Source organism: Helicoverpa zea, chromosome 11, assembly GCF_022581195.2.
Source record: "Helicoverpa zea isolate HzStark_Cry1AcR chromosome 11, ilHelZeax1.1, whole genome shotgun sequence".
Lineage (NCBI taxonomy): Eukaryota > Metazoa > Arthropoda > Insecta > Lepidoptera > Noctuidae > Helicoverpa > Helicoverpa zea.
The window spans coordinates 6,296,414-6,322,892 of NC_061462.1; the positions used below are offsets into that span (position 1 = coordinate 6,296,414).

A 26,479-nucleotide genomic window follows, 5' to 3' on the forward strand; every position below is an offset into this window, starting at 1 on the left:
ATTAATATAGATTTTGAATAGTCTAACTGACTTCTATCATTGCACAGTAGTAAACAATCATAACATTTAGATGATTTTCAATATGCTATTGTGTTTTTTAATTATTGAAATATACTACAAAATTTCAAAAAGCTTCAAGATCAATGTGCTTTTTGTTCCCACTTAGAAGGCAAATAAATTCAAAATTACAACTCGTTGACTCCAGGCCAAACCGACAACTAACAGTACGAGCACGCCTCTAACTCCCGGCGCCAATAACGTTCACGGATCTAGCGACGATGTCTTCGACGATATACAGGTGAGATTCACTTAACGTTAATTAACGTACCCAGATTCACAGGTGATGGTAATGGTTTAACACGTTCACATCCGGGCTTTTACGACATAGCTTCACCACCATTGTGTGCGATGCCTTATCTGTTTCATTTCACTATGTAGATTAGTTGAAAGTGGGCGATGACATTTAACCGCCAATAGCTGCGAAAGGTATTGCGTCCGATGCATTCTGAAATATAGAGCTCATATTTCACGATGTTCGGATTTAATATCGGTCTCAACTATTAATTTATGGTTAAATGCGATCTCCGTACTTTCCCAGCATTTATCTGCTTCAGTATCCTATTAAAACTTCGACATTCCAGATTTAGATAACGCCTGTTAATAAATCCTCATGGGTAAAAGTATACGTCATATTTATTAAACCTGATCCGAATTGAGTTAGTAAAAATACATGCTAACGTATCATTACTCGTGTTCTAGAGTCATACGGTGTATCATTATGTATTTTAGTAACTATGCACTTTTTCAATAATTCAATAGTAGAATTATTTGAAAGCTTCAGCCTACCTTGTATAATTGCACTATTGCCAATAAAACATTGTCGACGCAACATTGTTTATAACTTTGCCATATCACACGATTATTAACTATTTATTGTAATCATATTATAAGTAATGGTCTATTAAATTATGTGTGTAAAATATATAAATATATCTATACATATTGTGTATGTAGAGTAACGTTTGCTAGAAGTAAAGCAATTAAGTAGTGTTTTTACAGCTTAGAATAAAAGTTTCTATTGAGTAGCAGCTAGTAAGTAGATTTCTCTTAAACAACTCACAAAGCATTATTTTTTAATTTTTCAGATTTCTAATGCTGGAAAGCTACGGGGCTATTAGATAACAGTATTAAGCTGTAAAATCTTTTATTGGAATTACTATGCTACTAATAGACTACCGGACTTGTTTTAATTGTTATCGTCTCACTAGAAATGTAGACTATAAAAAGTGAAAATCTAATTTATTTCCAGTAATTACACAAAACAATGGAAGCTGTAAATATTTGAGTGAGAACACGACATACCTACAAATGGAGTTATTACAGTTTGGAAACTTGTTATTCACTCTCCCATCCCTTGGTCCATCAGTCTGCACAGGGGATGTAAGTCGTACATGTCAATAGTTACAAAGGAATGTTACTGAGGGTGTTTCTGAGTGACTCCATAAAACTCTTTCCAATATAACCAGACAATTTTTTAAAATAAAATTGATTGTTAATAAGTTTATATTCTGACCTGCGAAACAGTACAAAAAAAAAATCACTCATTACTAGATTAGTGCCAACATTTCAAACATCATCCTCCGAGCCTTTTCCCAACTATGTTGGGGTCGGCTTCCAGTCTAACCGGATTCAGCTGAGTACCAGTGCTTTACAAGAAGCGACTGCCTATCTGACCTCCTTAACCCAGTTACCCAGGCAACCCGATACCCCTTGATTAGACTGGTGTCAGACTTACTGATGTCTGACTACCCGTAACGACTGCCAAGGATGTTCAATGACAGCCGGGACCTACAGTTTAACGTGCCATCCGAAACACAGTCATTTGGTGTCTAAGCTATACTATTCAAAATGTTTGTATTAGATTTATATTTGGCTTGCGCAAATATGATCATATTTCTGAATTCCGTTCAAAACTCAAGTGGCTTCCTATACGTCTTCGCCGGAATACTCATATCCTGTCTTTACTGTACAACATTTTGTTCAATCCAAAAAACCCGTCCTATCTCAAAGAACGTTTTAAGTTCCTTAATGACACACATACAAAATATCTAAGGTCATCTGAGAATTTGAGACTAGAGATGGCAATGCATTCCACTAACTTCTTTGATAAATCCTTTACCGTTCAAGCCGTGCGGTTGTGGAATGCGTTGCCCGTAACAATAAGGCAGGCTCAATCTTTAGCAGTTTTCAAGAACCTGGTAAAAAAACACTACCTTTCTAATTTGTAGTTGGGTATAATACCATACTGTTGCAGACTTGTTGTCAAGTTTAATTGGCGACTTTAAAAATATATCATATATGTATACATATTTCTGTTATATTTATCTATTATATACATAAATATATATATATATTTATTATATTTTATTTGTTATTGTTTTATGTATTATATTATATATACATAGTGCACCAAAACTACCTGCGATATGGTTATTTCCTTTTTTACAATCCATCCAAAGGTTGTCTGTAAGAGATCGCTTTTAGCGATAAGACCGCCCATTGTGTCACCGACTTCAAAATTTTTGTTTGTTCTTGTTGTTTTTTTTTAATTGGTGTGCATAATAAAGAATATATCTATCTATCTATCTATCTATCTATCTATACTTAGAAAGTACATACAAACTTAGAAAAGTTGCATTGGTACTTGCCTGACTTGGAATCGAACCCGCGCCCTCATATTCGAGAGGTTGGTTCTTTGCCCACTAGGCCACCACGACTACCCAACCCAACCAACCAACATTTCAAACATAATATTATAATTATCTGTTCTGTCCTGTTCAAAGACCTTTTGTACTGAAGTACCTTTTAATATATTATTTTGAGTAAGAAAACTGGAGGTATAGGTATTAATTTTTCCATTGTAAAAGATTTAATTTAAAATGGAACCATAAAAATAATAAAATCCCGCGCATACGTGTAATCATCCCTGCTGCCTATATCCCCGTTCCTCGCAGACCATGGGAGTGTCTTTAACGAGCTTGTCAGGCTCTAGTCAAACAATTTCTTTGAAGAAACTTTAAAAAATTAGAACACAACAATGTAGTAAATCTTACAATATTTAATTTCATGTAAACAATGAATAGCATTAAATAGTTGCTTAGTCAAATGTAAGTCCGGTAGGCTATAAAGTATGCCAAAGAAATGCAAGCCTTCCTTGATGGAACTGACTGTGTCATACTATTGGCTTAAAGAAGCCACCCATTCATTCTCACTGAGAGTATAATACCTCATGCAAAGGCTTTTAAACAAATAGGAAAGCTTTTTTGATAGATCACGCGAATTATACTCGAAGAGGAAGAAATTGATTCCGAAGTTAAATCTATATCTAGCACTTTTTTGTGGGTTAACGACATCAAATGTTAGTACTCTCAAAATATTGTAAATCAGACACTGTTATTATTAATTGTCTTATAAAAATTATTTAAGTTCTCTTAGGCGTGCAAGGGAAAATTAAAAATAAGGATGCAACTCACTTGCCTAACTATTAGCTACCTAGAGATTTCCTGATATGTTTGAATGCGTAAAGTTACAAAAAACGAAGGAAAACGATGAACGATGAAGGCTTGTATTACTTTGCTTGTTCATATTAGAAAAGTCGCAAAAGACATGTTTCTCGAAACTTATTTAGACTCCTTCTACAGTTGATTAGGAAACAATGATACGCTACCATGTTCTAAAACTTAGGTCACTTCCTATGCACTAATACATTAAAATTTAGACTGATATGATGTGAACGTGTTAAACGCGCAGCCGTCGCGGCCGATAACCAACGAGGAGTTCCAAGCGATGATCCCGGCGCATTTCCTGGGAGGGGCGAAGGCGCAAGTGGCCCACGCGCCGCCCGAGCGCGGCGTGCGCGTGACTGTGGAGCGAGCGCCCGCCGTCATACTGCCGCCGCCGCCCGCCACGCTCGGCCGCGTCACCGAGACCATCACCAAGTCCACCTTCACCGAGACCACCGTCACCCGCATCACCGACAACCAACTCGTCGCGCCGCTGATCATCGAAGTAAGAATGAAGACCGACGACGTTACAACTCTACTTCAGAACTCGATTTCGCATTACGATTTTTTTTTATAGGGATGTTGACTAAAAATAAAGCACCATACTAAACATAAAATTATTTTCTCCCAAAAACAACGCAATAAAGTTTCTTATATGGATATAAGGATCCCACAGTCAAAAATATTCGACCAATTTTAATCAACAAACGGAATGATTATTTTCAGTCAACAGCCATATTGAGAATTGTTCTGATTTTGCGAAGTCGATGTTCTTTCGAAAAGTGGTTTGCCACCACTTACTTGTATTTTTGAGCGTATCAAGTATTTACTTAAACAGGTGAAAGGTAATATGCACTTTATGTAGCCTATATAAACAGATGTCTAAATTATATCTGGGAGTGGAAAACTTATGATTTTAACAATATTTAATTTAAAATAATTCTATGTAGTTTTTTCATTCCTCTGTAGAGTTTGGCAAAATTCTGTATTATTTCTTCATTATCAACTCAGGTGGCAAAAGGGAAAACGCATAAAAAATCTGGACAGTTTCGAATCCAAGGGTTTTACAAAATTCACATGAATTTATTTAGATCTGTTTAGTATCCTTTTTCTGAAACAGTGTTAAGGAAAAATATCCATAACAATATCTTTAACCCAGTTATCGCAACCAGCCAAGTTAATAGGCAATCTTGGCTTTGGTCGCTGACATTTATGATTTTATTGCGAACAATGTGCGCCTGTGGCAATTTCTGAAACCAAACCAAGCGAATCTTACAATGTCGTAATTGTGTTGTCACCGTAATTTATTTTCAAATTACAATTACAATTTCATCTAAATACCTTCACATTAACAGCATAAACATGCGTATTTTCTTTTGCCATATAAAAAAATCCTCATTGAAAATTGGGCGTCTACAGCATGATATATCATTGCATACCACCTTTCAATCTTTGTAGTTAGCACACAATGCAGGATTGGTAGACCCAGGCATTTCTTTAGATTATTAGAATTATTATTTTGGGAACATTGGTGATATCACATTTTATGGTGAATACTCTTCAACACAAAATGTGACAGATTTTACTGAATTACCTTATTCCACATCGCTAATAGACCTTTAAAGAGAGCTTCGGTACACGAAATGGGAAGGGACAAACGTTTTTCAAATTGTACGAAAATAAACCAGCCTTTCTAAATCACTTTACAATATGGATGAGATAGGAACATTATGATATATGATAGACGCAACAAATATAACTTCTCGGATAGAGAGCTACTATACGGTGAAGTTATTTTGTGATACACACTTTGTCATCATGGCTTTGATAGTCAAAGGCTTGGATTAATATAACACCAAAATATTGCAACTGAACTGTATTAAAATATGTTATATTTTTGTTACAGGACGTCATCTTAGTGAAAGAAGGAGGGTCTCTCGGATTTAGTATTATCGGTGGCACTGACCACTCTTGCGTGCCATTCGGTGGAAAGGAACCGGGAATATTCATTTCTCATGTAAGTATTGATACAACGTTATAGGTGCAATACCTCGTTATATTGAAAGATATTGTTCCATCTAATGACTATTTCTTTAAACTTGTGGCTCAAAGGGCTCTTCATACTTAGTTCGACTTCCCAGGATCATTGCCTGTTAAATAGCCTTAAATTAACCTCCCTTAGACTTTGCATAGGTTTTCAAATATATCCAAAATGCCTATACCATAATCATCGTATAGCCTCGCCGTATATTAAGATTTATAATCCATACAAAAAGGTGGTACCGGGAGGCGTGGCAGCCCGATCAGGCAAGTTACGCATGGGTGACCGTCTCCTCAAAGTGAACGGCGTGGAACTCACAGGAGCAACCCATCGCGACGCCGTCCAACTGTTGCTGCAACCCGGCGCCACCCTCACGCTCACCGTGAGACATGACCCGCTCCCGAATGGATTCCAGGTTTGTGACGTCACTGTTATACAGCGTGTTCTGTTTGTGACACCGGATTGAAATTCATTTAGGATAGAAAATATTGCCTTTGGAGAAAAATATTTATGGTTCTTTTAGGACAGAACTATTAATTTTACTGTTTTGAAAATACTTGGACTAATAATTTAGCAATCTACAAAAAAATCTTTCAATTTTTTAGAAATACAATGTTGGTTCATAGTAGTGCGTTTGCTCCTTGTACAATCCAGTGTCACACAATATTTCTAATGAATCAAAATTAATTCATCTTTTTACTCTGACGAATAATCTTGTTTGAAAAAATACAGTCCCCACCATTGGGTATGTCTTGTAATGAATATTGGTAATCTGTGTGTACATACACAAACGTAAGCCGCGCAATGTTTTGCATGTTATGCAAGTAACCAAATTTGTGGATTATCATGGTGAGAAGTTGAAAGCATAATGTGAATTAACGAGTAGAATGATTTGAGTATTTGGGTAATGTCGCTTACAGTAGTCATTTGGCGGTATACAATAATAAAAAGTATGCATAACGCTTATGCATTGATGCACATGATTGTTCAACATTTATACTGACAAAAGCAACTAGTATGTCTTTGCTACGAATTCTGTCGCTTATCTACTAGCGTATTTCTTGTTCACCGACTTCGTTCTGAGTCGTGAACAGCACATCGTTAGGAGTTTGATTTACTTAGTCGTTATAAAACGCAATCAATTGTTTTGTTCCACACGTTCGCAACACGGCCACCGCCACACGTTCAGGGTCTCATACAAGTTGAGATTGTTGACGCAACTGTAAGTGTGAACGTCGCTCGGCGATCTCGAACTTATGTGTGTTACTTTACCAAATATATATGTCAGTCTCCAACCCCTCATCCAGTCAGTCCGTGTGCCCAGCTATCGTCGTATTCGGAATGGTTATTTCGTAATACAGCTTTTCCTATTTAGACTTCATCTTAAATAAGAAACCTTTTTGCTTATAGCTCTTTCTATTGTCATGCCAATTACACTCAAACTTACACCCTGTACAATTTTGTCTTCGTCATGTGCTAGGTTTTTTTTTATCTAGATATTTTGTATTTAGAATGAAAGCTTCTGTTACCTTGAGTGCATGAGGTATTGTGTTGTGGCTTTGCATGTAAAAAGTGTTTGTGAATGTAGTTATTGAATTTACCCCATTTATTGAGTAATGTTTTGATATCAGGTACTTACTCAATTTTAAATTGCATAGTTTGAAAATATACCTATATAGCAGTTTTACTTTGATGTGATGTCAGTTATTTTAATTGTTTATTTTCTTTAGGATCTAACTATAATCAAGCAAGAAGGTGAGAAGCTAGGAATGCACATAAAGGGTGGTTTGAACGGTCAACGTGGCAACCCTAACGATCCTAACGACGAAGGAGTCTTCATATCGAAGATAAATAGTGGTGGAGCCGCTAGGAGAGACGGCAGACTGAAGGTGGGTAGTGTCAATCGTTCAATATTGGAATGTTATAGATATTGACCAAAAGTATGGTCTAAAAATGCGTGAAAGAAATGAAATATGAAAATTCTATAAAAATAATGTGCTTTCTCATTCAGGTTGGCATGCGTCTATTAGAAGTGAACGGTGTGTCACTCCTAGGCGCAACGCACAATGAAGCAGTGAACGCATTACGTTCAGCCACGAACGCACCACTACATCTCGTCGTATGCTACGGTTATACTAGGCCGGAGAAGATCCCTGTAAGAATACTTTAATACCTACTTTAATTTCATATTTTTGCAAAAATATTTCAATTTTGAATTTTTGGTGCATATAACTTGCCTCAACGTCGAAGGAAGGTGTTTATAAATATTTTTTCCGAGTGTGTCCTATTCTAATTTAAGCATTTTATGTCAATATGAATCTTGATATAAGCCAAATCTTTATTTGAATGCTTTCCAAAAATCCACGCATTTTACACCTTTAACACCAATTTGCCCCTTACACTATCGAGTGTTTCACTTTCACGCAAAACTTGTCTTGAATCTTTGGGCAAGCGCTTGTTAGAAAGAGATGAATGTTTGCACAGACTGGTAGCGAGAGCGGGACGGCGGAAACAGGCGGTTCTCTGTCTCACTCAACGTCAAGCCTGGATAGAGACGAACCGTTGCAACAACAACAACAGGTCAGTATTATAAGGGCTTTCTAATATATTTTTTTGCATACACCATTTTCGCATGGGTTTTCTTTACTTTTGATTTTTATTCTGCTTCGTGAATACTTTTACCCTAAGCTTGAAATGGGTCTTATTTTTTCTTAATGACGATGACTACTTTTGATGGACCGTTTGGTCCTTAGGCGACTGTCATAACTAAAGGACTGTCGGTAACCATAGACCAACTGAGTAAACTATTCAGGTCAACGTCACCAGCTTTTGCCATGTTAACAGTCAAGGAACTGCCTTTCAAATAAATCTCGATACTCTTCGGATTACATTGTATTATGTAAACAGCTTCCACACCCAGATGCCACAGTGCGGCACTGATCAAACTATAGTTCCTTTTTGGCCAACTGCTCAGATCAGTGGTTCTGTACTAGACAGAATTGGAAAATCATCGATAAATAATTATGGAAAACTGATAATAGTTATCAATACCTATTCCTGCAATCTGAAGAAGACAGTAAGTCTGACACCAGTCTAACCAAGGGGTATCGGGTTGCCCGGGTAACTGGGTTGAGGAGGTCAGATAGGCAGTCCCTTCTTGTAAAGCACTGGTACTCAGCTGAATCCGGTTAGACTGGAAGCCGACCCCAACATGATTGGGAAAAAGGCTCGGAGGATGATGATGACCTATTCCTGCAATAATATAAGGTATTATTTGTTTACTTCAGGAGCAACAGTTCCAACAGGACCTTGTTGAGTTTGAACACGAGAAACAAGTCGCGGAAGTCAGGGAAAAGTCGACACCGGAAAAGGTGAGTCAAATTATATGGGATAAAAACCTACACATATTAGAAATCTGCCCTGTAACTTAGTGTCTACGTAACAGTCGCGCTCGGCGCTAGTCGACTGATATAAAGTTTAAGCAACACTTGTTGGGTACAGTTTTTGGATGAGAGACCATGACCATTTTTGTCATACTAGGTTCTCAGTGCTTCGGAAGGCAATCTTATTTCCCAGTTTAATATATGACTTGTAAAATTTCAGGTTCTAGATATCGTTCACGCCGTAGAGAGCATGGCTCTCGAACCCGCGCCGCCGATATCTCCCGAACTGCAACACAAGACGACCACCGTCGTTATGTCCAAACACACACTCCAACCTCAGGTTAGTGCTTAACTGTATATACTGTGTAAATACCTACTACAACTAGCCCTTAATAATAATAGCTAAAAGTTTAAAGTACTAGTTTTGATAAAAAATTGCTCTAACAATAGTACTAGCCCTGTAAATACCTACAATAACTTGCTCTGAAAGTTAAAGCTAAAAGTTCTTCCTAATGATAGTTTGGCCTAAGTTTAGCGCTAACAAGATTCTAATATAATGCTAACAAGCTTCTTACAAGGCCAATTCTAAACGTAAACTGATCATGAAGTCTAATAAACTTCCATAATAGTCTAGTTTTCTTGATGATGCTAATAGTACGAATGTGATTGTAGATCATATTCTGTTGTTTAATCTTAGTGTTCTGAAATATCCCCTTATTTACATCGAAATTCCTGCAGAATGACACAATAAGTTAGAAATCTTACAGGATTGTTAATTTAGTCATTGAACCAAAACTTTGAATACAATATTGTGATTTTCCATAATTGTAACTATCTCTGAACTTGTTGTGTCCAACTGTAAATAATTTTCTATGCATGTAATATTATATTGTATTTTCCAATTTGAATTTAACAAGATATTTCCTAAATAATGGCTTTATATTTTATATAATTGGAAAGTTTATATTACAGCATGATAAAATGAGATGTAGCTTTGTATTATACCTCCTTATGATTAACTTAATCTTCTGAAGGCCGAAACAACTTTGCTGTTTGCACGGTTAGCATCTTCCTGAGTCGGATAAGATAGCATGCACTATGTATATTTGTAGTATAAAATATTGCTTGCATGAAAATATACGTAAAATATTTGTATTGCGTACTTAAGTATATTATTCGTATGTTTAACTCCTTGTCTTCCAAAATAAATGTTGTTTAGTATATCTACAAGAGCCTCTATGTAGTTGGTTGTGATGAAATGGAAGGGTGGCACTTTACAGAAAACTTCAGTACACCTATCTCTTTACGGCGAACTTTCTATCTTATGTCTGTAAATGTAATAACTATTACAGCATTGATATTGTCTCTAAGGACTGTTTTGCATGTATCCTCAATTTCTTTGAGTTCTATCTGTTGGGACGTCTACATAATCGTTTATGGAAATGTAATAGAACTTCTAAATGTACCCTAGTACTATTAGTATAAATCTCATAGCAAGACGATGTTGTTCGGTTGTTATTTTAATTTAATGTAGCTTAGATCAATGTCGTCATGTGTTAGCTTGTATACGGGTTCTGCCTAGAGGACGACCCTTACTGGTGCAGTTTATAAACCAAAATAATGACAAAGCGTATTACGTCCATTGCAGAATGCATCCATTGAGGAACAGGAAGAAAACACATAGTACGGCAATGTTAACTTCTGTCCAAATACTTTGTAAATAAGTAATGTTCTATGAACTCAACGGATACACGTAACATGTCCAATTAACTAATCATATTTGTGTTAAACTGTGTGTTAAACTGTATGTAAACTGTGCTATTGACAGATCTATAAAATAATAATATAAATAATCAAGCATTTATAATTTTGGCTGTCCGATAAAATGAGTGTGTTAAAATCAATTTAGTAAATATTTGAATTCTGGATATCTAATTGTACCGATGCAATGCCGTTATGTTGCATTGAAGAGCGTCTGCAAGCCCTGGGTTTGTAATGTTTTAAGTATAGGTATTCAAACATACTATTTCTATATGTCGTTCTAGCTTCGCGCTGTTTATCATTATGTAATCAACTACATGTAAAACATGAAAATGTTCATTATAAAATAATAAAATAATTTAATATAAAAAGTGGTAAATGTATATAATAGCAAAATTTATCATTGTATCTAGTAAGTAAGGAGAAGGGTATATGTAGTTAAGATGAACATAATTATATGTCAACCAATATTTAAGTTCGAAATCTTGAAATTCACAATTCCAGTTGGCATCAATAACTACTAAAAATTCTCATATTTAACAGTTTCTGACATTGCCCCTACCCTTGAATATTTTATAACTTACCCTTTTATATCAACTCCAAACCCAGTTTATCGATAGACTTAAATTTGATCAAAGTTTGTAATGCATTTACTCCATCGATGTTCAAAAACAAATTCAATAATATTACTCAGTCCGATACGACCAATTTATATCATAATAATACTCTGTAGTAAAATATTTAGCCAACAACTGCATTCTACTTATACCATACACGTAAATATTGATATTATATATTTGTAACATGTTGTATTCTATGTAATCTTCAATCCAAAAGACCAATTTTATATACCTGTTTATCCCTGTTTGTCTAACTAGAACAATTCTATTCATATACATAAACAGTATAAGAGCACGACATTCCTGTGTCAAAATACAATTTTGAATGTTTGTACCTAGCTTCCAAGTTTTTGACAATGTTTATAAATTATTATTATTTTATGAATTACCTCCGTTTGATGAAATATTCCCAATTTATTTTTAATTTATGTAAGACTTAAAATTAAGATATCTGGCCAAATTACTATTCTCAACTGCCAATTATTTAACAATTTGATAAAAACTATTGTGCGTTTAAATTTATTTACTTTTTATTGTACAAAATTGTTCTATTTGACGTTATGTTTAGTGTTGCATTAAAATATGATGTTTCATATGACGTTTTCTTTTGTTTTTATGTTAGCATGTTTTCAATAACATTTATTTTGGAAGATTTTTGTTCATCGCTGCGATAAGCTTTTGGTTACAAGCTAAATAATAATATTCGTTACTTTTATGATTTTCATATTGATAATTCACATTTTCGTGCAAGTAGCTTCGCTATTGTTCGAAATTAAAATAAACTTATACTTGGCTCAATTCGTGATAACGCTCGAGTATGTAGCATTTTGTTTTGGTCTTTCTTTTAGCCGTATTTAGCTAAAGTAATGAGTTGCGTAAGTACCGAGTGGTGCAGTATATTTTGTTGGTTTGGTTAGTCGTCTAGTTCGCAAGCGGCGCCCCTCTCGCCGCTCGCGGTGTTGACGCAGCAGAAAGCGCGGACGCCGCCCCCCTCCGCACCGACCCCCCCGCCCACGCCCGCCGAGCCGCCGCGCCTGCTGCGGCCCGCCGGCCCGCCACCCGCGCCTCCCAAACACAAACCTCAAGTGCCGAGCAAACCGCAAACGAAGCGAGTTAGTTTCACGCAAGACTCGATGGACGAACCCGAACGATACCCCTATTCGACGAACGATACGAATACGATCTATCAACCCTCATTGCATGACGTGCATGATGACGAACAAACGGGGCCCATGATCACTGACACTAACGATGCATGCGAGGGATTTAGCTCTTTACTAATCCGAAATCAAACGTCAACCGAATTAGAAGTCTCGAGACCGGTCCCTAAGGCGAGTCGAGTACTTCACGCCGACCTCATCATCCCTCCTCCGCCTTTGTTTGACACTTACGTAAGTGATAGTGAATTAATTGACAATGAAGATTATGAAGGAAGTTTACCACCTATCACCGTTATTCCTGAGCGGATAGTGTTGCCTGAGCCTGCGGTGGCTGAAACATCCATGCAGTCCTCAAATTCTACGAATTCTCCTGAAACCGAAGTCCCCCCTCCACTTGTAAATTACGACGCATATCCACATCTTGTCCCGGGGCCGGTCATCTCTGAAACACCATTTCGGTCAGTTATAGTATCAGAAGTGCCTTCAAGCCAAGTCTTCCGTACGCCAGATATTCCTATTGTTAACGATGAATATTATAACGAAATTTCCGTTAGCCCAATTGGCGAACCCGACCCCCCTGCGTTGTTACACGCACAATATAAGACGTTGCCTACTGTGTCCCACGTGCCTAACTCTCCCTGTAGTTTACATCCAGATCAAACTTATATTGATCAGAGAACCATGTATGTACCTGTGCACCATTCATTACGTGACTTAAGGACAGATGACAGTGCTCCGGGTATGGTTCATTCTAACACATACCCGCCCATCAACCCTTACCCCTCTCTAACAACTGTAGCTGGAACCTACAATCCATACACTTGCACAGTCCCCGTATGTTCTTCCAATCAAATTGGTCATATAAATTACAAATCACAGACCGCTGTAGTCAGCAATTTAGGGCAAGATATAAATGCAAACATCACTTCATCTGTTCCCATTAATAACAACGATGCGCCTAAAAGTGTTCAATCAGAGAGAAGAGTTCGTTTCGGTGAGGTGACAACAGTGTCCGAAACCGATAGAATGTCGAACAGTTCGGATCCCTTGAGGGAAGGGAGCCCTTCGCCCGCATCTGCCTTGAAACCCGCATGGAGCAGCAAAATCAAAGCCTTCGCCATCGGCGAGGTAAACATCAATGTACGGCATCTTATCCTCGCACACACACTCAGCTTCTTTTGATTGTGTTCGTCGACAACCCAACCTGGATTCTTGACTAAAAACCACATAGTCTGTCATCCCTCCATATCCCATTTTGTTACTTACCCCCATTGAATTATTGTTTTAACTTGCAATTACTTATATTTTGCATGTTTTAATTTACTAACCGCAATAACTTTATTTTATTTTTATTATTTATTAAAACATTGACTGCATGGGTGTGAAGCCTGGAGAAGGGAATTTCATAGCTTGTAAATATCATGAGCTTTTTAACTCATTACTGAATTAATGTGCGTCGACAACTGTTTAAGTACTGTTAAGCTAATCAAGTTGAATGTTCGCAGGCTTCCCCACCTCATTCTGGTAATTTTGTGAAGGCGTCTGTCAGCGATAAGAAGAAGTTCTTCGAAAATGCTATGGAAGAAAGTCACAAACCATCGCCCAAGCCAGGTAAATATTAAAAGTAGAAGTGTATTATTATCTTAATATCGGGTGTGTCGTTCATAATCACATTAAATGAAATGCGTTAATATACTGGTTAATATATGTCGATTAACAGAAATAAAAAAGAAATATACGTAAAAATAAAAAATGAATTTTTCAAACAAAGTAAATAGAATAAAAATGTGCGAAAATTAGAACACCATATAAAAGTCAATCATTACAAACAATTGAAATTCTCCCTTGAAAACTGACAGCTGTCAACTGAGCAAAACATTCGATACTCCTAACTTTATCTCTGCTTTACACATGATGTTGTAAATTATAAAAACGAAAAATGACTCCTGTGGTTAAACCACGGAATGGATTAGGTTATTTTTTTTACAATTCAAATAATGTATAAGAAAATATTTTACGAGTAATTAATCACATATTGCACCCATGTACTGGATCTAAAATTAACGTGTTTGTCTGCTGTTTTCAGAAAAAGTTTTCACATTCCTATCAGCGGATGAAGTGGAGAAATTGAAGCAAGAAGAGGAAAGGAAGATGGCATCTCTGTCGCGATCGGAGCTCGGCTCGTGGTCCCCAGGAGAGGACCGGCAGAGTGGATATAGCTCGCATTCCGACGATGAACCTTATGAGAATGGCCATAGGTACGATAGCTGCATGTTTTAGATCGCTTATCATAACTACCATTTTGTCTTCAAGGAATTGAAAATTCTGGAATAGGGTTAGATGACAACCTGCATAACGGGGTTTATTGGTGTTCACATGTTTACCTTGTTAAGATGCATCTATTCCAAGCAATTTGACCCGTTTCTGGAAGGTATTACTACCCTTGTCGGTTAAATATACCGTTGTATTTGGTATATACCGTCTATGTCACTTGGGGGTAATGTGTCATACTAATAGTGTTACCATTTTTTTATGCGTAGTTTTTTCGATGTATTTTTTTTTTTACTCCCAAAAATGCAATATTAATATTTCATTGGTTTTTGTGTTGTGCAGTGTGTCTGGCGGCGTGAGTCCGTCGGCGAAGTCTCGGCGGCGGCGCGCGACGCGTGACGGCGAGGTGGAGGACGCCGCCAGCCGCGCCGCGCGCCGCGCCGCCTGGCGGGCCGCGAGGCTGCGCTCGCTTGAACAGGTCAGTGCTAACAATACAGGCAAGCGTACATTCATAATGGTGAAGCTGTCAGAATCTATTGCGGCTGAAGAAATCTATTTCTAACAAATGTCATATATCGCACGCTTAATCATATACTGACCGATTAGTGTTTCGGTCAAAGTTTAAATAAATGTACCAAGAAGTTTATTTTAACGCCTTCTTTCGGCCGATCTCGGAATTTTTTCGATATCTTTTTTCTAGGCGGAGTTAGACCCATATCTGTCCCTTTCGAACTCAATCGTTTTGGCAAACTTTTTTACGAGATAGAGACAGATATCAGTTTATGACTCATTATCATAATAATAAGAACATACATTGAACAAAACACGGACTCATTTCAAAATATGTCACCAGTATCAAAATCATACTTCATAGTATAAGGACCCATACCTTAATAATGAATATTCTTTAGTTATGTATTAAATAAAACACGGACTCATTTCAAAATGTGTCACCAGTATTAAATCAATGTAACTATATATTTTATATTAAACTGACGCATCTTGAGGAACAATTTTTTTAACTGATTAATTTATAGTAAAAAAATCTATATTTCTTTAAAATTATATTCAAATACAATAACTCACTTTATCAACTATCCCTACAATACATTATTTCATTATATAAGGTTATTTTCTTTGAGTAATAAGCCATTTTGTAAGGTAAGTCAGGTTTGCTAAATCGTTTTTAGCGATCTCTTGAAAAACATCTTTTTTTAGTTATGTCAGTATATGATTAAGCGTGCGATATGACGATGACGATTCACAGGGCCCAAGTGTGTGAGGTTCCATACGATTCCATATAAAAATACTTAAATTCTATTCCTTTGCTGCCGTCAAGTCTGACAGGTGTGTGTTTTCCCTTTAAAATAAGAAGGCTCCGTTAAGCACTACCTAAGGACTGCAGGTTTGTTCAAGAGTTATATATAGGACCCGCTTTGAAACTCGGTATAAAAATCTGATAGTCTCTCTTGCCGCACCTGAAGCTATAATATTCACACGTACTCTTTATTTAAAGAGAGAAAAAGTAATGCAGCAATTCTTTACCTATTGGATTATTTCGTGAGATAACAATCAACTTTAAGGAATCAATAATTAAAAAATATTTGACACTTATTTGGCTTATTCAGGAGGCGCTCGAATCGCAGAAAGTGATCAAAAGCATGGTGGGGCCAGCAAGTGATATCTTAGAAGATCCTCCGAGGGAGAATGCTTCGAATGAGGTAATTACTCCTAATAATCCGTACTTCATGTCTTGATGAATACGTTGAATGTCCAAATTAAAATACTAAAGCAACCGGTTCTGTAAATGGAAAAGTCACACGCAAGTTACTTGAAATTATCTTTTTCGGGACCAACCCGTATCCATGTAGTTAAACATCGTTATGACTGTTCCATTTCAGATTTAGAATGTTTTGTCGTAATCCAATAATATTTCATGTATTAATTTGTTTGTCTGTAACTGTTAACATTGTGATTAACACCGATATAGAATATTATGTCTTTGTAAAGTAAGCAATTGTTAAAGTCTGTCCCTTGTTCTGTCTGTATTGAATTGGAATATTTAATTTGATGTCTTGTTGCAAGTACCTATACCAGTACTTTTAACTTTAACTAACACAATGTGGTAATGTCTTATTATGGGCGGGGTTCAATGTCGCTTGGCTGGCATATTATTGTACGTTCACAATGGGCTACGAATGTCAAAACTGACTTTACAAATTATAGAAATGGCCCCTACCACGTATCGCGTTACGTACAAAACCGGGCCCTATACTGGCCGTCAAGGAGAAGGAAAAATTGTTAGACGAGCGCATTACTCTCCGCACCGAAGAGTTCGTGTGCCCGGCTACTGGCGAGACTAAAGTGCGAACCGTCGAGTACATTGAGAAAGTCATTGAAAAAGAGGTACGCGTATAAAACCGCGACTTGTAAATTGTGCTACGTTAGACGCTGTACACAAGCAATGCCGTATCGTGTGGTTTTTATTATCTTTTGTATATCTTTAAAACTACGCTTAGCTTTCGACGTGCAACTATTGACAGACAATAAGACATCAGACTGACGGCACGAATAAACTTTAACGTTATTATCAAGACTATAAAATAAAGCGACTGACAAAGAATGACTACGTGTAAAAACACTAAAATGTTAACGGGGCCTTTTGAGTGCACATAACGAAATACACTATTAGCACACCACAATATTGAAACAACACTTGCAGTAGATAATATGTTTTAGGAAAATTGAAATACCAGTTATTATTACCCATACGTATATACTTATAGTTTTCGATGAAATTCTAGAGGCATCAAGTAAAAAAAATATATAATCTTTGCCACGATTTCACTGGACTCCGAGTAGCTAAAATCACCTATGAATTAGCTTCAAATCATGATGTGGCAGATTAAATATGAAGAATAATTCTGTGTCTTATAGTTCGGCCATTCAGAGAATGCGTTCCTGACACGTCGCGATTGAACTGACGACGTAACTACATTCATTGATTATTGATATAATAATGTTGTTTTAATGCTCCTCAATTGTTAAAACGGTAAACAACCAGCAAAAATATTTTTATCGTAACTGCAACGCCATTGCAAAGTTACGTCGTCAGTTCAATCGCGACGTGTCAGGAACGCATTCTCTGAATGGCCGAACTATAAAAGGGATTAATGTCTCCATAAAAATTGTTCAGTCTGTAGAAGGAAGTCGATCAATTGTGAGTATGGTCAAATAACTGGTTACGCAACTTTTCCGAGAAAAAATCACGTAGTAACAACTTACACTCACGTTATGTAGAACTAAAATTGACGTGGCAATAACAAGACTCAAATTATAGAATAATTTATATTGTTATAAATCCCATGTTATATACAATTTATTTGCCCCATTTGACGGTATCCCCATTCCCAATTTCCCCTTTTATTTTCTTTTATTTCTTCTTTATCTATTTAATGTTTTCACGAGTGTTGCATGATATTTTGGCATGGCATGTTAACTTAATTTATTGTGTAATTTGTCAGACGATACCTGGATTCTAGACACGGCAAGCTTCAACGAAAACAATGGTTTGTTGCGTTTATTACTCTTCAGAAACATAATACTAAAGCTTTTATCATTGCTTTAGCAGCAGAAGCAATACTAACCTACTAACGCCTATATATTAGTATTTACTTACACTGTATTTAGTGCATGTCATTCCTCATAGGTAACCAACATTACGCCTACATGTTTACCAACCGAGTGCCCGAAATTGTGATAAACTCGTTTTAAAATGCCTTTCAATACATAGTGCTGTTTTGTTCACAATTTTGAGTACATTATTCGAAAACATTATACAACCTACTCATAAACAATTTTGCTACAAAATAAATTACAAAACATCCATACAATCCTGTTCTGTAACATTATACTGAAAGAACTTCATACCTTTAACAAAATACATCTAATTTAAAATTTTCTCAAGCCAAGTAGTTTTCATAGCATTTTGTTCAGAAATAAATAAAATCAATTTTCAGTCATATCATTTCCCATTTTGGCGAAAAGTTAACTTCTAACCCAAGTACTTATGAAATTGATGTTAATCGAATTTATAAATACAGGTGGAAACGACGCAAGAAAAAATTATATCTCTGGAATTAACTACAAGCCCGAGTAGCGAAACTGCGCCTACCGATCTTGAGGAGGCCGGTATGAGCTTAGGGGAGGGAGAGGCAGAAGGCGGGGACAGCTCGCTGCAGCCCGACATCGTGCAAGTGGTGAACCCTCTGCTGGACGGCGGCGCCGGCCGTGTCACCGCCATCCCCGTGGGGCCCGCGCACCGCGTCACCGCCTACACCGACCATCCTCAGTAAACCGCGCACCATATACACTAGATCTCTATCCTACAAGTGCCGGATAAATATAGCAACACTAGCAAATCTTTCGCCTGGAGCCCAAAGGCGCTTGCTTAATCCGGTACGGATCCCAATATGCCTCAATCTCCGCCCACACCCTCACCGAGGACCCATGACAACACATCGGCTATAACCACACTTGTAATAGACACGACTCGACTCCCGTCGAGATTCGAACTCGATTGTAGATTTCTTCAACGAAACGAACGTTCGTGAAACGAGTTTCCATCTTAATTTTGTATTGTAACTGTGATAATAAATTTAGATTCCACCGACTTGTTATGTTACTTAATGGCGCTTGAAGAAATCCACTAGCGAGATGCGTTTTGTGGCATTTTATTTGGATCACAATTTTTATTTTTTTATTTTAGTTTTGCGACGGAGATTTTAGATTAATGATAGGTGTTACTATATATTTTTGGAAATATTATTAGTTTTTATTCTTTGAGTACTTTACGTATTTAATTTTAAATAATTTTCATTCCGTGCAAGTCTTATTAAATTGACTGAATGTTGACGCTGTAGCTGCTGAGGAATGTGACTGGTTGACCAACCAGAATGTGTATGTAGGCCGAGTGTAAGATGATATTAGAGTTGTACATACCATCAACAACACGCAATGGAATGCGAAGCAAGTGTACGAAGTGGCATCACATTGACGATATAACATAATTATATCAATATATACTTGCATTATTATACAATTACTTATTTGCGCATTGTTGTTTCATTCAGTATTTTGTGTTTGATGATGTATTAATATTTTAATTTAATGTAATATTAATTTAATTTTATGTGGTGCCTTGATTTCTTGAAATCAATTTTTATATAATTATACGATTTTATCATTCAGTTTTCATACTATTATTATAATTTTATTATTCTTGTAATTTTGTTTCGTGAAAAATAATTTACATTAGGTTATAAATTATGAAGATTGTAATACAGAAAGTGATGAATTACGCATTTGCAGTTGTCAGTATGACCGAAGTGGTTATGATTAAGATGTGCTGTAAATGTTTCGACGTATTTCAGATTAAACAGAAACTGTACATTTCCAACTGTATGAAATGTATTATTTGAGATAGATAATTATATTTGAATAAAATATGTATTGCGGTAAATAAATTGGAGTGTTGAATGGAAGAATGTGTGTCCTTTATACCTTTCTAGTGATATGTGCATTGTAAACTATTGAAAACATTGTATGTTTGTCCCAATTAAATGTTTTAATATATATTTTAATAAAATTATTTCGTGGTTTCATTTAAAATACTACAAGATTTTATTTTAGTTATTTATTTTTTGTAATTATAATATATGAGGAACACAATTTAAACTAGTAAGAGCAACAAAAACATCTTAAAAATAATTAACGAATATAACACTTTTACTTCTTTGGTGCAATGATGCCCTCCAGTTGTGCCTGAAATGAAATAAAATTAAGTTAACACATTGCTTACGTACTATACAAAATTGGAATAGGTATACCATGCAAGACTAAACTTCAGGAAAGAATATTCTCTCACCTTGAGTTGAGCATTCGTCTTCTTCAAAGCGAGCAACTCTTCTTGGTGACGTTTTTCTTCAGCGGCTCGTAACTCGGCCGCGCGCCTCTCTAGCTGCTCAGTCTTCTGTTTCAACTCCATACATTGTTTCTCCAGAGCTGAACGTTCCGTTTCAAGCTTCGCTACTTGATCCATCAAATCCGATTTCCCTTGCTCTGACTGAAATAAAATTATTCAATATAATATCAAGAATGTTACCACATTAATAAGTTCGTGGGAAAAACAAACCTGTAGAGCTTTCCTCATACCGAAAGCGATTGAACTACAGTAGAGCGTTTGGTAAGCTTCCATTGTGATTCTAGCTTCATCACGTACCCTCAATAGTAGGAGACCTCTTTCACCACAGTTTATTGTTACCTGCAGAAAACTCATCATTAGTTATCCAACATCTTGAAATAGCCTACGATAAGAGAAACCAATCTACACGTAGGGTTTATAGATAAACCTTATCGGCACTGCATACTAACGACTTATTTTAGATAATGTATAAAATACAAGTAGTCATAATGTTGGCCGGTACCTGTCGTATAAGCTCATCAAAACATTGAGTGTAGAGCTGTCGACGAACAGGACAAATGCCAGTTTCTCTGGCCTGTCGCTGTTGCAAGCGTGTGTCCAGCATTTCTTGTAAGTTAATCACGTCCAGTCGAGTTGCAGGCGTCGATGATATCTAAATGATGTTACATGATTGTTATAGAGCCTTTTCATATTAAACCTTATTATTATAATGTGAAAGGTTTTGTAAATCTGCAAACAAAAAATGCTTATGGCCATTGCTGGCTAATAGGCTAGATTTGTTTCTAGGGGCTCTGGCGTGGTCGTACTATTAAAAAGTTTAGCTTAAGCTTAAAACCTAGTAGGTACCTAATCTACAAGAGTGAGAGAGGCCAAGTTTCACTTAAAATTCCTAATAATGAAAGAGTCGCTATTATAAGGATACTGCACCTTTTGCGTCCATATTTGTCCATCTTCTTCCCACTCTTTAGGCGGCAGGATGGCATTTAAAATTTCTTCTGTTTCCTTCTTAGCTTCTGTTGGCACACATGGTTGAACGGAGGAACCAGCAATAGGTGCTACCTGTAGTAAAGTAAATGGTCAAGAATGAGAGCCGATAATCCCTTAAACTGGAATTTCACGCTACGGACTTCACTGAAAACCCAGATGGACTTACAACTTTTTCTGCCCTTTTAGTAACAAGCACAGGATTATCATAACGAACTAAAGTTTCTTCTGCAGAAACGGGAGCCCTCTCAGCCATTTCTAAAACTATTTATAATGTATTTCCTAAATGACTAGAATTGTCAACTTCGACCAACTTTACGTCGTGTATTGTAAACAAAGTTGTTGTCGCCATGGTGACTGCCTGTTGCATAGCAATCTTTTTGCATTAGGTTTTCTATTATTCCAATAGCTACTTGTAGCTAATTGGCCCTTGGTACAGCTTATCTTTTTATTACTTATTTAAAATCTTTTACATACATACATACATCTGGTAAATAGCTCACAGTTAGGTATATACAGTATAGGACATGCGAATATAGCGTCAAATCCAGTAACTGAATTTAAGGAATGGAGTTTGAGTTCTCTAGCCAAAAAACCAGTTTAATCCCGGATACTTACCAGTATCATCTCGGATAAATGCAGACTCGTGCAGCTTATCTTTGGCAATGGCACCGTTATCGAATATTTAACCTTATCTAGAGCAAAACAACTTTTATAATCATCATTCCTCAAATAAAACAAAATATTGAGATAATGCAGTTTAATGCTATTTTTATCAGAAAATTATCTCTTAAATAATAGTACATAAATAACATTACAGATAGAAAACAGTCTTTTTAATCTGTTATTGCAATGTCCAATAAAATCTCTTCACTGTTCATTTCACACAGCAGTCTATCAACATAAACCTTCAGGTTAAAATGTTTGATTGGGTCTCAAACACTTTTTCTTCCTTATTCATTGAGAATCACTACTGGAACTAGAACTGGAGTCGGTGGACATTACTTCAACGTCTTCCTGGTTGGGCGCGTCTTTGCCGCGGCCGTCAATGGCGACTGAGTTGCCGCCCCCCACTGACATGTGTAACTCGCCAGTTGGGTGCCATGTGAACTGGTTTGTTGCTGATGCTGGTACTAGAAATATGAAAAAAATCTTGTTATTTTACAAATATTTTGACTGGGGCATAACTAGATAAGAGGAAATGAAAATTGATTCAATTCATTTTATCTTTTAACACTTTCGCTGCCCAGCTCACCTATGCAATTCCTATCCACATGCCCAAAAATATTTTGCATAATTACATAACAACCCGGTATTCGAGTCCAACAGCGCAATTGTATCGGAACGGGACCCTTATGCCCGAAAACCCGGCGTCCGGGTTCACTTAAGCCCCGCCCACCGAGCGTAGGGCTACCCAAAATAATTTACTAGAATATAATTATTGTGCATTTTTGATCAGAATAAAGAAAATAAATCCCGTCTTGTTATTTAATTTATTATGTTGTTAAAGAGACTATTTTTTAAATTTTATCGTACATTATGTTAGAACAGATTTACTTAATATGATTTATCTACATGTTTCTGTAAGCTTTTTTTTTAATCAATACAACGCCGACGTGCTTTGTTTTAACACCTGCATAGGATAACAAAGAAAATAAGTATCTAGTTTTTAGTTTAAATACTCGTAATCTCAAAAAACATGCCGACGCGCTTTGTTTGTCATTTTACGGGCCACAGATAAAGAACCATAAATCTCGTTATTGCACAAAAGGCGATAGATGCACTTTTGTTTTAACTTTAAAAAAAGTTTTCGGCAAACGATTAAAGGTCTTACTCAGGTAAAAACTTAACCCTTCTTTGCTGCTAAAAGTAGGTACGTATTTACAAAATAATTTAAGCTCATTCGGTATCTGTTTGCACTTCCGGCTAAACCTATATCGAATACTCTCTCCCGTGTTACGTTTGTTTGTGATCGACTATTGGCTTTTCTACCGGACTTCTGTGTTATTACTTTTGTGTTTGACTATTGGCTTTCCTACTGGACTTCGATTGCCTTACGTTTGAAACCTAGGCACTGTTTACTGGATTTGATTTAAGCCTGCAAATCGGTTGTGCGTTAAGTGTCTTACTGTGAACTGAAATGATGGCATATAACATTGATGAAGTGAACCAGAACATAGCAGATGTTTTTTCAATTGATTTCATTTATTTACTTTTGACAACCCTTACAGCTTACTTAGCTATGGACTCGCTATTCGGGTCCTGGGCATGAACACATGCATCTATAGCTACACATAGCGACGACTCGGTATTCGGGTTGCGGGCATAAGGAATGAACTATGGTTCGACTCGAATCCCGGGTGCTGGGCATCGAAAGTGTTAAAGAAAAAGTTAACACCAGCAATATTCATTGTTGCATCTTAATATGTCAACATTATATGACTGGATGAGGAAGTGCAAGAGCAATTAAACGAGCCATAAAGCTTATTCAAGTATGGAAATACCCATAACTACTATAGAGAAACTTTTAATGTACCGATGAGCTAGAATAAATTTCTTAGGAAATTAATTAAAAATATGACTCACCTCCCCCAGTGGTCATTCTATGTAGTTCATTCAGTGTAGACGGTGTGTGACCATTGAGTGGTAGATCACAGAGCCGGCCAAGCATTCCCAACCTCATCTCAAGGTCTGTGGGGTATGGTCGACGAGGGTCCCCAGGCTGCCACGAAAGAGGTGCACTCACTGCATTTGAAGCACTGATTCTGTGAATTTAATAGTAAGTACATTAAAATAAACCTCAAGATCAATAAAAGAAAAACAAATAGCTTAATTAAAAATTACTGTAGGTACCTACTGTACTTATGTTCTTTCTTACCTGTGTGCAAACTTTATTAGTTCTTCTGAAGGTACTGGCCGTTTCCTAGACTTAACAATTGATGCAAGTTTCTGTCTAGCTTGATACAGTGACGTTGCAAGGATTTGTTCAGCATCCTTGAGTTGCCTTTGTAAGTGGAAGATGTCTTGATCCTGAATTATAAATATTCATTTGTCAGACTTCGTCAGAACATTGTAAATAAAAATATATCAATGTTTGGGATCGAATGCATTACCTTATTCTCTACTTCAGCTTTCAAGTCGTTCATTTTCTGCTGAATCTTAGCTTGTTCATCAGCTAACCCCAAAGTTTTCTTCAATTCCGAATCTTTGGATAGTAACAGATCTGTAAGCTGCGCATGGTCTGCAGCAGAAAGCTTCTGAGGCTTCGGAGCGATCGACACTTCTATCATTTCTCTGCAATACGAGGATTTACATAGTAAAACTTTCCTTTTTTTTTGTTTTGCGAAATAGAAATGCTTACTTGGAAATTAACTCGATGTCATCAATTAATGCGAGTAGCCTGTCTTTAGTGCTCAGATGTGATGCCATGATATCTCACTATAGAACGAGCAGATATGATAAAGTAAATCAAGAAATTTTATAATTATTAACAACAAAGCTTTCTCAGAAGAATTTTGGGAAGTACTTTGACACTTTTGACAGTGACAAAAGTTGAGTGGTGACATCTAAGCAAAAGGATTGCCAGACACAATTATTAACTACACAACCTAAATTATTTACTTTATAATAGTCAGGGCAAACTATATAATTTTATAATGAAATAAGCATTACGAAATCATAACACTTCTTGATCATTGCGTATTCGAAATATTTTTATTTTTTCAATCCATTATTTTACGTAACTTTGATTTCTAACCTATTTATTCCTTATGTTGTACAAATGACTATATACTCAGCATGTAATATAACAGCAGAAACCCCAAACCTAACTTAAACCATTCTTAAGACTATACAAATAGAGTGCTAATACTTCTTGAAATAATCTTTATACAGGGTGTCCCTCGAGATACAGGTCAAATAAAACAGTCATATTAACCAACTTTCTGACTTCAGAATATGGGTCAAATATCCTAATCAACAATTTCTTTCATTGGTATTGTGGTCAAAGGAAAAAATCTAGCTATCTGAGCTATTGGCGTGTCTTAGGATTTATTATATATTTTTCTTATGATGTCGTAGAAGACACTTTGCTAGCATGCTCACGAGGTATTGCTTGAAAAAATAAGGCTTTGTTAAATAAATAAATAAAATACCTACACTAGTTACTTACCAACCGCAAGTTTCTTACATTCAGGTAGGCAATAGGTTAAAGTTTTGAACTGAACGTTCCCTATCTAATTTATTTTATTTAGGACTAAGCTTCATTAGGCAGGTAAGGTTCGGGGTAGGTATTATTTCATTGTAAAACGTTCGCTCATAAAATTACGATGCTACAAGTTACTTGGTATTAGATTTCCAATCATGCACATCGCTTACATACACCGAGAGTCATATTCGTATTACTGCAGCGAACGGAAACTTATACGTACCTACTTACCTGCCTTGGTTTTTGTTTGTATACATACTCATATTATGCTACTCATGCGAACCGGCTTTTGTGCACGCTGCGGCTGCGTGATCAGCTGATGGCGAGGGGAATGTGGACAGCGGGGAGGGCTGGGGTGGCATGAGGGGGGAGAGGTAAGACCACGCTGTGAGCATGCGCACTCCACGTGCTCGTGGGTCTTTATTACTGTGCGTCACCATTAATGAAGAAATTCACATGTGGTATTTTCTGTGGCTTTTCATAGGAATTATTTTATCTTGGTACTT

General features: G+C 36.6%; 4 protein-coding genes across 25 annotated transcripts in view; 2 read left to right on the forward strand and 2 right to left on the reverse strand.

Moving 5' to 3' along the window:
* The window catches only part of LOC124634293 (protein lap4), a 72,750-nt gene extending 52,301 nt beyond the window's left edge, over positions 1 to 20,449 (forward strand). For 12 of the 21 annotated variants that reach the window (XM_047169796.1, XM_047169800.1, XM_047169799.1 and 9 more), the window contains 16 exons: positions 206 to 298; positions 3,811 to 4,068; positions 5,470 to 5,580; positions 5,840 to 6,019; positions 7,335 to 7,493; positions 7,616 to 7,759; positions 8,089 to 8,184; positions 8,892 to 8,975; positions 9,208 to 9,327; positions 12,286 to 13,668; positions 14,034 to 14,139; positions 14,615 to 14,786; positions 15,142 to 15,277; positions 16,428 to 16,520; positions 17,026 to 17,205; positions 18,903 to 20,449. In XM_047169796.1, the coding sequence (XP_047025752.1) occupies positions 206 to 298; positions 3,811 to 4,068; positions 5,470 to 5,580; positions 5,840 to 6,019; positions 7,335 to 7,493; positions 7,616 to 7,759; positions 8,089 to 8,184; positions 8,892 to 8,975; positions 9,208 to 9,327; positions 12,286 to 13,668; positions 14,034 to 14,139; positions 14,615 to 14,786; positions 15,142 to 15,277; positions 16,428 to 16,520; positions 17,026 to 17,205; positions 18,903 to 19,154 (3,567 nt within the window). In that variant the 3' untranslated portion in view covers positions 19,155 to 20,449. Of the gene's footprint in view, positions 1 to 205; positions 299 to 3,810; positions 4,069 to 5,469; positions 5,581 to 5,839; positions 6,020 to 7,334; positions 7,494 to 7,615; positions 7,760 to 8,088; positions 8,185 to 8,891; positions 8,976 to 9,207; positions 9,328 to 12,285; positions 13,669 to 14,033; positions 14,140 to 14,614; positions 14,787 to 15,141; positions 15,278 to 16,427; positions 16,521 to 17,025; positions 17,206 to 18,323; positions 18,369 to 18,902 lie in introns of all 21 variants that reach the window. The other 9 variants (XM_047169802.1, XM_047169798.1, XM_047169805.1 and 6 more) reach the window with 9 other exon arrangements.
* LOC124634295 (peroxidase-like) overlaps positions 9,208 to 26,479 on the forward strand; it is a 34,333-nt gene continuing 17,061 nt past the window's right edge. Inside the window, exons 1-2 of the mRNA XM_047169821.1 lie at positions 9,208 to 9,213; positions 14,752 to 14,763. The gene's annotated coding sequence lies outside the window, so the exon portion shown is untranslated. The remainder of the gene's footprint in view (positions 9,214 to 14,751; positions 14,764 to 26,479) is intronic.
* On the reverse strand, positions 20,480 to 22,536 carry LOC124634298 (putative inner dynein arm light chain, axonemal). 2 transcript variants are annotated; one of them, XM_047169824.1, is made up of 6 exons: positions 22,385 to 22,536; positions 21,710 to 21,841; positions 21,285 to 21,434; positions 20,993 to 21,121; positions 20,726 to 20,923; positions 20,480 to 20,622 (listed from the first exon to the last, which is right to left on the reverse strand). In XM_047169824.1, exons 1-6 carry the CDS (start codon positions 22,391 to 22,393, stop codon positions 20,587 to 20,589), a joined length of 654 nt encoding a protein of 217 aa, XP_047025780.1. In that variant the 5' UTR covers positions 22,394 to 22,536; the 3' UTR covers positions 20,480 to 20,586. The 2 variants fall into 2 exon arrangements, with proteins under 2 accessions (XP_047025780.1, XP_047025779.1); XM_047169823.1 differs by lacking the exon at positions 22,385 to 22,536 and adding an exon at positions 21,936 to 22,069.
* On the reverse strand, positions 22,512 to 25,311 carry LOC124634296 (mediator of RNA polymerase II transcription subunit 4). Its single transcript, XM_047169822.1, has 5 exons — positions 25,128 to 25,311; positions 24,880 to 25,060; positions 24,645 to 24,796; positions 24,353 to 24,531; positions 22,512 to 22,899 (listed from the first exon to the last, which is right to left on the reverse strand). Exons 1-5 carry the CDS (start codon positions 25,193 to 25,195, stop codon positions 22,724 to 22,726), a joined length of 756 nt encoding a protein of 251 aa, XP_047025778.1. The 5' UTR covers positions 25,196 to 25,311; the 3' UTR covers positions 22,512 to 22,723.

Excerpts from the sequence above, each read along its gene's own strand:
- LOC124634298 (XM_047169823.1), bottom strand. The coding sequence starts at position 22,022 with ATGGCTGAGAGGGCTCCCGTTTCTGCAGAAGAAACTTTAGTTCGTTAT. Across the intron at positions 21,842-21,935 it reads CTAAAAGGGCAGAAAAAGTT|GTAGCACCTATTGCTGGTTC; the intron begins GTAAGTCCATCT and ends ACTTTACTACAG. Across the intron at positions 21,435-21,709 it reads GACAAATATGGACGCAAAAG|ATATCATCGACGCCTGCAAC; the intron begins GTGCAGTATCCT and ends AACATCATTTAG.
- LOC124634296 (XM_047169822.1), bottom strand. The coding sequence starts at position 25,195 with ATGGCATCACATCTGAGCACTAAAGACAGGCTACTCGCATTAATTGAT. Across the intron at positions 24,797-24,879 it reads AAGCTGAAGTAGAGAATAAG|GATCAAGACATCTTCCACTT; the intron begins GTAATGCATTCG and ends TTTATAATTCAG. Across the intron at positions 24,532-24,644 it reads CTAATAAAGTTTGCACACAG|AATCAGTGCTTCAAATGCAG; the intron begins GTAAGAAAGAAC and ends TTAAATTCACAG.